This window comes from Quercus lobata, chromosome 4, assembly GCF_001633185.2.
Source record: "Quercus lobata isolate SW786 chromosome 4, ValleyOak3.0 Primary Assembly, whole genome shotgun sequence".
In the NCBI taxonomy this organism is placed as follows: Eukaryota; Viridiplantae; Streptophyta; class Magnoliopsida; order Fagales; family Fagaceae; genus Quercus; species Quercus lobata.
In genome coordinates this window covers 91,027,874-91,039,243 of record NC_044907.1, presented here as the reverse complement: position 1 = coordinate 91,039,243, position 11,370 = coordinate 91,027,874, and the positions used below count along the sequence as shown (strand labels likewise).

The 11,370-nt window shown below is 34.0% G+C and overlaps 1 protein-coding gene across 5 annotated transcripts; it reads right to left on the bottom strand.

Annotated features, from left to right (window-relative positions):
• Positions 1–410: 410 nt before the first annotated feature.
• Positions 411–7,022, bottom strand: LOC115983874 (RNA-binding KH domain-containing protein RCF3-like). 5 transcript variants are annotated; one of them, XM_031106715.1, is made up of 5 exons: positions 6,868–7,022; positions 5,556–5,634; positions 4,783–4,863; positions 3,656–3,953; positions 411–1,308 (listed from the first exon to the last, which is right to left on the bottom strand). In XM_031106715.1, exon 5 carries the CDS (start codon positions 1,277–1,279, stop codon positions 662–664), a length of 618 nt encoding a protein of 205 aa, XP_030962575.1. In that variant the 5' UTR covers positions 1,280–1,308; positions 3,656–3,953; positions 4,783–4,863; positions 5,556–5,634; positions 6,868–7,022; the 3' UTR covers positions 411–661. The 5 variants fall into 5 exon arrangements, with proteins under 5 accessions (XP_030962575.1, XP_030962576.1, XP_030962577.1 ...); XM_031106716.1 differs by having other exon boundaries at positions 3,656–3,813; XM_031106717.1 differs by having other exon boundaries at positions 3,656–3,799.
• Positions 7,023–11,370: the final 4,348 nt, after the last annotated feature.

Genomic DNA, 11,370 nt, shown 5'->3' with positions numbered 1-11,370 from the left:
TCTGACTGCAAAGAAATGCTGCAAGATCTATTATTTTAGCCTTACTAGATGCATATTATTCCAAAAGGAGTGACAACCTTGAAATAAAAATTGAAAATCACATTCTATTTGAACTAGTGGTCACCTGGGTAAATTTTGAGGGCAAAACACCACCAGACAATGAACTCTGAAGCATAACCAAAAACTTAACTGCATAGATAGTCCTTTTTTTTATTTTTTTTATTTTTTTTAACAAGTTTCCAGCTCTTCACTAAGTATTTGATTTTGTTGAAATATAAGAACTATAATTCATGAACAGATATATAGCAGTAAATCACTAATGCAGTTTCTAGTCCTAATATGTGTATTCTTTCAAGTAAATCTAAACACTAATGGGAAACAGAAAAGACAATTTGCCCCAAAGATCCATGCTAGGGAGTTCAATTACTCATGGTTACTATTAATATAGACATTGCCTTTGCATTAGATGTTAACCCAATAAAATTAGAATCATTAGAACTTCGCACAAGTAACTGACAATCTGCAGTATTCCTGATTACTAATTATAGTATAGTACTACATAACAAATAATGTCATCAAAACTACCTGAACTAATTCATCAGCAGCGGATGCACATGGAGGAAGTTTGTCCCTTGGAAGAATCCGTATTTGTGCCCCACTTTCAGCTGACATTTGCTTGATTACACTGCCACCCTAGAAGTAAAAGGCAGCCTACTTGATTGGAAAGCACAAGTAGCCTAAAAACAATTGAAGAAGACTTATTATCATCTTCATCCCCTCCATCTGTCTCTAGTTCTCCTTCAATTATTCTCTCAAAAACAAGAAAAAGGGCCTTCTGCACGGCTGAAGTTCCCTTATCCGATTTGGCATCTCCCACAGCATCAGATTCTTTATCTTCATTGTTTTCATTCTGTTCCTTTTCATCATCGTTCTTTTCATCCATGTTTGTCTCTTCACCGCCATCATCCCAGCTTGCTTCAGTCATCACCTCAATCTCTTTATCAGAACCTGAGATAACAACTACCCTCTCATCACAACCAGGAATAGTTTCCTTAACTCTGACCTTTGCGCCAGTTTCTTGACGGATTTCAGAAATGATGTTGCCCCCTTTTCCAATGACACCACCAGTTTTGGAAGCAGGACAGAGTAAGCGTAAGACAACACTCCCAGGAGCAAATTTCACAGATTGTTTGTGTGTCTTTTGCCACTTTCCTTTCCCATTTGACTCTGTAAGGTTTCGATCATGTGGTCTCTTAGAAGGCGTCAATGGAACAGACATATCTACTAAATTTATAGCAGACCAGTTCACTGAAATTCGAAAGTTATAATGTCAAAGACAAATAAAATTTAAAAATAATCCGCATTTAAGAAACATTGATTTTTCCAAAGCCTCTAATTGAATCAAAGCCCATGATTGTTGTAATTAACTCTACAATTTTTATATTTTATATTTCCAAAGCCTCTAAAAATATTTTATGAAAATTGTTGTAATTAACTCTAAAATTTTTATATTTGTCCGGCCTCAGTAATCTAGAACACACCCAAATGCTTCACTTTGATTCTCATACCTATGCTCATCCCAACAAAATGGACTTGCATTACATATCCCTCATTTTAAAGAAACAAAAATGTAAAGCAACCTTGTGTGCTTATTCCACTTCGTTAAGGCAGAAGTGGTTTTTCAAGTTATTTGGTAAAAGTAATGGCTACCCTACCTCACTATAGTGTATTCCATCCCATATTGTTGGTCCTTTATTCCATTTTGAAATGTCCCAAAATATAATCAACTTTGAAAAATCTATGGACACTATTGATAACTTTCCTCACTTGACCTTACTTTATTTAAAAAGTCAATATCCCTCTTTCGCTAGAGTTTAAATTAAGGGGGTAGTTGGAAACATGCACTTTTTATTTGAAAGACAATGTATTAAATGAGGTTCCTTTAAAAAGTTGGAGTTTCTACACAAGACCAATAATATGGGATGGAGAGAGTATTGTTTTGAATCGACAACAATCAATGGAAAAGGATGTATCACACGAAGCACCTTAGTATAATATTAAACAAAATAAGAAACTTTTAGTAATAAAAAGATGTTCCAGTCATAAGTCAAACAAAATAAAAAGCATAACCATTTGATTATGGCGAACACACAAGCTAGATACTAATCAGACCATGGAAAGATCAAATCAACCCATCACCATCTCCTTTAGAAAGAAAGGAAAAATCAAGCAGCTCTCACATCAATTAACAAATCATCCATATAAATAGCAACACAGGGAGGAAGAACAAAAACCCAAAAAAAAAACAAAAGGATGAAAGTAAATATGATTTTTTTTTTTTGATAAGTGCTGAAAGTAAATATGATAAAACCATATAAAATTCTAATGTCCCATTAGACCTATTAAGCACTGTATTTAGATTCTACTCACTTGTACTTTAAAAGAACACTCTGTTGAAGGATCTGGATATTTGTTTTGGGTTTTCTCAATGCATAAAGCTTCTGAACAATGAAGTCAACCACTTGCAAAAAGATAATATAGTTGGAAAGAGCCTATTTGTACTCATTAATCGACAGGTAAAGCAGTAGAAAAACAATTAGAAAGAGCCTATATGTACTAATTAATTAACAGGTAATGTGGTAGAAAAATAATTAGAAAGAGCTTATATGTACTAATTAATCAACATGTAAAGCAGCAGAAAAACACTTAGAGAGAGCTTATATGTACTCATTAATCAACAGGTAAAGCAGTAAAACAAGTTCAGAAGTGTGATATCATTACATGAGCAATAGATATTATTCAATATCCAAATCAAAACATTATTGAAGTTTATATTCACCATATTTTCTGTCCAAACTATGAGACAAAACATGGAATATCATTATTGTCCTCAAGAGCTTCCGACTCAATTAAATCCACAGAGGTTGGGGAGAAGGCATAGGTGATATTAAGTTAAAATGTATTGACTTGCACTGTAATTCTAAAAGGTTCTCAGTACAAAATGGTCACTGTTCAAATTTTTATTAATAAGACATTCTGGCCTCAATACTATACAATGTACATGTTGAATCCTTATCAAATGAATGAAATTTGGATTAGCTACCTTCTGTTGAAGCTAACTAAGACAAGAATTGTTGAAAAAAACCTTTTATCCCTACCCTTGGCCTTGAGGAAATCTTTGACCTTAGCAATTACCTCAAAACTCTAACTTCAGTTGAAGAAGCAAACTAAAAACATCTGATTATCAGTAAATATAGATTAAAATGTTGACCAAAACTAATATTCAGTCAACAAAATTATGTTAAACTATCAAACCTAAGTACTAATAACCAACTCTATTCAAGTTACAGATGTCAAATTGTAGTCCTTTCTAACATATATGATTGAAATGGTCACAAGAGTGTTAACTCATCAAGTCACAAGCTTGGGATTCTTCTTGTGCACAATAAGGACTGCTATTACTAATTGATAATTAAACAGTCCATACAAACAATATTGTATCCAAATATGTACATGGGCAGATTAGTGTATATGATATGCATGACATTGTAGAGGGGCTCTCACATTAATATTTTGGTAGGTTTAAAACATACAATAACACAAGAAATTGAATAATCATCATCAACCAAAGCATCCGATAATTCTAGTCAATAACCTTTGAAACTGCTTTCTGCCTAACTTTTTCAAGCTCAGGTTGAACGTCTTTCAGAGCTTTTGAAGCTTTGACCATAGGATCCACTTCTACAAACTTCAGCTTCTTACTTAGAATCTCAAGAGTTCTCATGTATTCATTATTGACCTGGACAAATTCCACTGCAAGTATGTTAGCAGCAATAAAAGAAATGGAACACAAAAATCTCCCTAATCACTATGTTAACCAGGAAGCAACATGGACCGTACACCATGCACATTCAAGGACGTATGTTGTAGCTCAATTGTGTTATAGATATGTCCTGCATATTAAAAAATCAACTTTAACCTATAATGTGAATATCAGAAGAGCCTAAATCATGTATATAAGCATAAAACATCTAGAAAGTGCTACTCTATGTTGCAATTTAATCAAAAAAAGATGGGCAGCAAATGAAGCAGATGACCAGATCTTTCCACAATCAATCCACAATAACCCCATCATGCAATGATTTTTTTTTTTTTTTTTTGATAAGTAACCCATCATGCAATGATTGAATCACTAATACAATAAGGGAGGGGCGAGAGAGAACATGAGCAACATTTAATCATTTCAAGTAAACACATTTTTCCACACATTAAGTTCTCCCTCAAACCAACCTAGCAAGCCTTACAAGGACATAACAATGATATAAATCAAGCATAAAAGAGCATATGTAAATCCCATTCTGCCATCCAAGGCTTGATGTGATTGGTATCAAGGCAAAAGGGTAAAGCTTGTAGCAAAATATTAAAAAAGGAGCCTTCTTAATTAAGGCAACTATAAACCAAAATAAATGAAGCACAAATAGACCTCTCTCAGATTAATGTATCAATGCTTTTCTCATAATTCAATTCCCAAACATTAAAGAATAACCAAAGTCTTGATAATCTCATTGGATGGGTAAATCACTGAAACTCTTCTTCTTCTTTTTAAGTAACGGACATGTAAACGAAGGATAAACAAAAACAACTTTTTGGATGAGGACATCAATGAGCAAGTTTGTAAGCCAAGACCATCTGTGAGCAAGTTTGAAAGCTACGACAAACATGTAATAATAGCAATTATGACAGTAACAGTAAAAAAGCAGGCTCTACAAAAATTAGAAATACCTCTCCGTCAACGACTATGTCAACCATCCTTGGAGGGACTATAATGTCTTCGATAAACTTTGCCAATTTTGATTCTACTGACTGTTTATAGAACATAGAACAATCATATATTGTATAGAACATAAGAAAAACGGAAAGGTTTATAAACAATAATTTAGAGATGTCACTTTGGCATTACTCAAATGGCCCACTTCCAGGAAAATTGTTCAGACAGAAAAACTTCCAAAAAGTTTTTCCCCACATTTTCACACTTTTTTCGGTTGTGTTCTTTTAACTCCAAAAAGAAGTAAAATGTTATCACAGCACAAAAACAAACAGCTCAATAATAATTCAAAAATGGTACCCTTTCTTTTTTGATAAGTAATAAGATTATATAAATCAGAAAAAAAGAGTCACCCAAGTATATAGGAGATATACTGGTGTAGACAATCAATTACAAAAACTGCATAAATCTAAAAGAGAAAGAAACTTGTCATTGAAAAAGACAAGGAATGCAATCCAACTAGGTCATATCACAAATCACCAATTGAAGAATCATTATTCAGCTAGCTTTATCCCCTGCTGAGAAATTGTTGCCACAAAATATCATTGAAAAAGCACATATAACCCCTAAGAGGAACTTCAAACAAATACAATTTTTCTTATGTTTTTGTTTTACTAACTAGCGGTCATTAACATCTAATAGATATACAAGCATGTTTCTGTGGTTCTCAAAATTTAAACTCCAAACAAACAATGAAGCGGAGCTACTCATACAAACAATGATAACTTACGATTCTTAAGCTTCAGGCCCATATCCATCGACTTCTCTGGGAGGACTTTTATGTCTGAACTTATGGAACCAATTTCAACCTGGGACAAAAAGAGGTAAGGAGAAAACCTTCATTGAAAAGTAGAATTCAAACCCTGGGGTTTTACTAAAAGAAGAGGATAAAAAACAAAACAACACAACAACAAATAATTCTGCAAGAATCAATGTAAAAAGAAAGTTAAACAATGAATGCATCTAAAGTTTGTGATTCATATTCTCCGTAGTTACATATAATAGTTGAATTAAAAACACTATCAATTTTGACAAATGGATGTATAGGAGAGGGAAAAAATGACTGCACTAGTTATGACATCCTTAAAGCAGCAGTGATATAAAGCTAATTCCTACAATCTTTTTCAGCTTATAAATAGTGTACTTGCAAAAAGTAACCAGCATTGGGAAAAAGGGAAATTTTACTACCATAGACTAATGGAAAACATGTATAACTTATGGTATTTATGTGAGGTAGTGATTTATATCCAGGAACTGCTACTAAAATCAAGAATGCATATAATCTTGTCCCTCTGCAAAAACAATGTATATAATTTTGTCAACATATACAAGAATTAAAAAAAAAAAAAAAATTATGATCATTGCAAAGTGACAAAGATATATGCAACTACATTTTCAGCCAATATGTTTTATTAGAGGGTGATCAGTTGTGTATATCCATCAAAATATATTTTATCAAGTAATAATTTTTTTTTTTTTTTTTTAAGGAAAGAATGTTAAAAAGCAAAATAATTTGAAAATGGAACAAAGAGACGCCCACCAGACGTGAAAAGGAAAGACCAGAAAGTGCAAAACAGAAAAAACTCAAACAGAAGAAGCACCCACCTTTACCTAACAAACCCCCCCCCCCCACCCCCCCCCCCCAAAAAAAAACGTTCAATACAAAGCTTTTAACTTTTAACCTCCCAAAAAAAAATTATTTATAAATAAATAACATAACCCATGATTCTTTGAGATTCAGGAAGCTTATATCCAAATCCTATTACCATGTTTGGTTACCAAGAAAAAAAAAAATCAAAATTTTGATCTGGCTCCTGAGAAAATTACAGACTGTACCAACTTTTATGAAACGATCACACCGTTTGGTGATCTCTGAAGATTTTCTGTAAATGAAATTCAGATTGATAAGTCTTCAAAATGTTTAATTAACTAATTAGCACGTTTAAAACAAGAATCCTTAACCACCTAAAGAATTAATTGGCTCAGTTAAGTTCCAAGTAATTTCACAAACCAAGAACCACACCAAAAAGAGAGAGAGAGACCTGGCGGCGAAGATCGGCGTGGCGGACTTAGACTCCGACAGTCTCCGGCGAAGCCTGCGATGCAATTTGGGTGGAGAAAGGGCGAAGAAGAAGAGGAGGACGAAAACGCCGTCGCACCACTGTCATCCAACGGAAAGTCCATTACCATCGCTCCTCCAACAAGCCAATCAATTTATCCTTGTGGCCTAATATAGTAATATGTCACAAGTTACCTTATTAGTTAAACGGTATATTGTTTGTTATCAAGGATGTAAGAAATGACAAAATTTAGTTACAATATTAGTTTTAGCCTAAAACTACAATCTTACTTAGGGTCCGTTTGGATACAGCTGAAAACTGAAAATTGAAACTGAAAACTGTAAAACACTGTAGCAAAATAATTTTTAAATGTGTAAATAGTACCGTGAGACTCATTTTTAATATTTTTTTCTGAATAAAGTGATTGTGGGTCTCATGAACAGTGCATAAACAGTATATAAACAGTAAAATTTGTCTCTGCACAGTACATGAACAGTACTTTTACTGTTCATTCGCTAAAAAAAAAAAAAAAAAAAATCCTGAAACGCAAACGCGTTTGGGAAGCGCGTTTTGTGCTTCCCAGACGCGCGTTTACGTTTCAGGAATTTTTTTTTTTTTTTTTTTTTTTGTCAAGCCATATTTTTTTGACTTTTCTTACGTAAACAGTGTTTTTATGCACTGTTCATGGGTCTCACAAAATACACTTTTCAGTAACTTTTTCATTAAAAATGGGTCCCACGATACTATTCACACATTTAAAAATTATTTTGCTACAGTGTTTTTCAGTTTTCAGTTTCAGTTTTCAGTTTTCAGCTGTATCCAAACGCACCCTTAATATATATATATATATATATATTTTTTTTTTTTTTTTTTTGTATTAGAGGTGAATTTTGACAATCTACCATTGAATTATATTTTCTTCTTAAATTCTCTATACTTGCAAATTTTCTAAAAAATTAAAAATCAATAGCTATGTCATAAATAAGTTATTTAAATTGCAAGTTTCTGTAGTTTAAAATTATACATAAAATATAATTTTATAAATCATATAGTAAATAATATCTGATTGACACAAAATTTGACGTGTATTAAGAGGGTAAAGAACATGCAATCTAACAGTTACATTTTTTAAATATATAATAATATTAATGATATTACATAATGTTATAGTCTTATGCTACAACTAATTTTGTAGCTAAATTTTGTCCCATAAAAAATTAGAGCTAAGTTCAATAAACTTTATGATATATGTAGTGTATACTAAAGGAGTAGACATGATGACTATGGATTGGATGCTAGAACCTACAAGTACAAATAAGGGCATTAGCATTGCACTAGTCAGTCGACTTTGGATTGGATATGGACTTGGTAGTAGCTGGTCATGGCCTTGAGGGTGTGGGTAGCGGCATGGGCAAAGTTCTGCGGTGCAGTGTGGCATAGTGGGGTTGACGTGTGCATTGGCAAAGACAAAATGAGAGAAAAATGTAAAGAGAAAGAGTAAAAAAAGAAAAAAAAGAAAAAAAAAAAGAAAAAAGAAAGAAACCAAGAAAATAATATTTTGATAGATGGAGAAAAGAAATATTGAGTCTAGCGAAAGGACATATTTGAAAATGAGTTGTTAAATGCAAAAAGCGGAGCCTAATTGGATGCATTTAGTAAATATTAATTATTTTGCATAAAACTGATGTTAAACTATTCACAGTACCCTTAGTCCTTATTTGAAAATTTTGGTGGGGACAAAGAGGAGACAGACGAAAGATTCATTGGATAAAGTGGAGCACTATGTGTAAACCGAAAGGGGAGGGAGGCATGGGATTCAAAGACTTGGCCATGTTCAATGATGCTTTCCTAGCTAAACAGGCTTGACAACTACTTCATAATGATAATTCACTCTTCTATTGGGTTTTCAAAGCGAAGTTCTTTCTGGATTGCTCTATTTTGGAGGCCCCAAATTCTGCCAAAGGGTCATATGTTTGGTGTAACATATTGAAGGGTAGGGAGCCATTCAATTCTAGGTAGGTTAATTGTAATTCTTTTTGGATCCTGATTTGTTAAGGACAGATTAGAGTCCATCATCTTACATGAATTCTAACAACTTTTTGATTAAGATTGTTAGTTATTTTGTTGGAGGTTGGCTTTTGGAAATTCTAGGCTCCGAGATTTGTTAGACCCATATTTTGCTATCCGCGTTGCATGTCCTTTTTATTTTGTGGGTATTGGTAATATGGTTGAGAAGAGTTCTCATTGATATTTGTGGTAGCTTGGATATCAATTGGAATATAATTTTGGTTGGAGATGTATGATTTCGTAATTTGCAATTCTTGTTCTTGTTTATAGAGCTCCAATAAGTGTTTGAATAGTTTTTAGGATTTATTGTTTTACATTCCATGGATAGATTACATATGTTGAAGGAAGAAAATTGTTCTAGAGAACTTTCACACGAGTGTGTAATACTTGATGGAAAGAAAATGCCTTCGAAAAATTTCTTACAAATAAGAGATTCAAGCTTAGGTGCTGTATGGCAGCATAATTGTCCCTTTTAATTTGTAATACCAACTAGTGTTTGGAATGCATTTGGAATGGATGTAAATATAGAAAAGTTGTTTCGGTGACTGAGGTGAATAAAGTGACCTTTTCTAGTTTTTCTAGAAAATTCTTTCAGGTAGTATTTTAGGGTCTTATTTTGGGAATAAAATACGTGAGGAGGAGCCTCTCACACTGGTTGCCTCCCTCTTTCTATTTTTTGCTTACCAAAAACAGAAAAAGAAAAATATGGGCTTCTTGGGAAGAGTGATGCAGTGATAATAGAGATACATGCATTTTGATTTGGATTTGGAATCTGGATATCCTCTTTTGTTTTTTGTTTCATGCGTAGGGGCATGACATGGTGTACATTTATTTGTATTTGTTTCAGATTTGGCTGGTCAAATTGGACTTCTGCTTGTGTCTCCACTGTCACATTCTTAGATCCTGTTAACAGATTTCCAACGGGCTTCTTCAGCATTATACAGATTTCCAATAGGGATCTTGTAGCCTTTCCCTTCAACTTTTTGGTTGTGAGGATGCTGACAGAATGACTGCAAGAACGGCAAGAGGCATTCTTATAATGTTTCAGGTGGGAAAGTGAATCAAGGTTTCACCTTTATTGTATATGATCCCATCATCCTCTATTGGAGATGTACTACTGAGCTAAGCTATCTAGTTTTCTGATTCTTTGCTTTGAGAGATTTCCGAATTAAACATGAATATGGGTTCAAGTTAATTGGTTTGAGCAGATGTTGAATCAGCAGGTGTTCTAGCGCTGTAAGGCGGGTTCTCTTCCCGCCATATTAAGTTTATTGTTGCTGCCGTTAAGGTTTGAAGAAATTGTACTTGTCAGCAGGGGATAGGATTGCTTTTTAAGGAGTACTATTTGGAGTTTAATAACCTATTGCTTTTTAAGGAGTACAATTTTTTTTTTTTTTTTTGAGAAGTAAGGAGTACAATTTGGAGTTTTATAACCTACTGGAGTTTATCTTACGTTATTGGAGTTTAATAACGTAAGATAAATTGAAGGAAGGAAAAACTACATTATGAGATGTTTCAAATTGTCGATGAGTTTGTGCAATGAAATTGAGGCTCTAATCAAAAGATTTTGGTGGGGCCTAAGGGGCGACCGTAGAAAAATCCATTGGATTAAATGGGAAGAGATGACAAAATCTAAGACTATTGGAGGTATGGGCTTTCGAGATCTTGCTATGTTCAATGATTCCCTCTTAGCAAAGCAAGCATGGCGGCTATTGAATAATAAATCCTCACTCTTCTACAAAGTATTTAAAGCTCGTTTCTTCCCAAATTCATCACTTATGGAGGCTGCCGATTCAAGGATGGGGTCTTATGCTTGGAAGAGTATCCTTAGAGGACAAGACATCATTCAAAGGGGGGCAATATGGAGGGTAGGAAATGGAGAAAAAATAAACATTTGGCAGCAACGTTGGCTGCCAAGAAAACACCCAACGTTTCTGCCTTCCTACCCATTGGAAAGTTTTGAAAATTATACCGTAGATTCACTTATTGACCCAAGTACAAGAAGATGGAATGAAGAGATGGTGGATGGGTTATTTGTGGAAGAGGATGCTAAGTTGATCAAGAAAATCCCCCTAAGTCGACATGTGACAGAGGACACTTTGTATTGGCCTTACTCGACCTCAGGAAATTACACTTGTAAGTCCGGATATAGGTTCCTTAAAGAAGAAGAGGAGCTGCAATTAAATTCTCAAACTCCTCCTATCTGTCATAAGCGAGTTTGGAAGGAAGTATGGCAGATGCAAGCTCCCCCAAAAATAAAAAATTTTCTTTGGAGGGCTTGTCGTAATGTACTTCCAACCAAACAAGCTTTGATGCGTAGGAAAATTTTAGAGGAACCAATCTGTGAATGGTGTAAACTGGCAGTGGAGGACTCGGTGCACGCTTTGTGGTCATGTCCGGAGCTGGATGTAGTGTGGA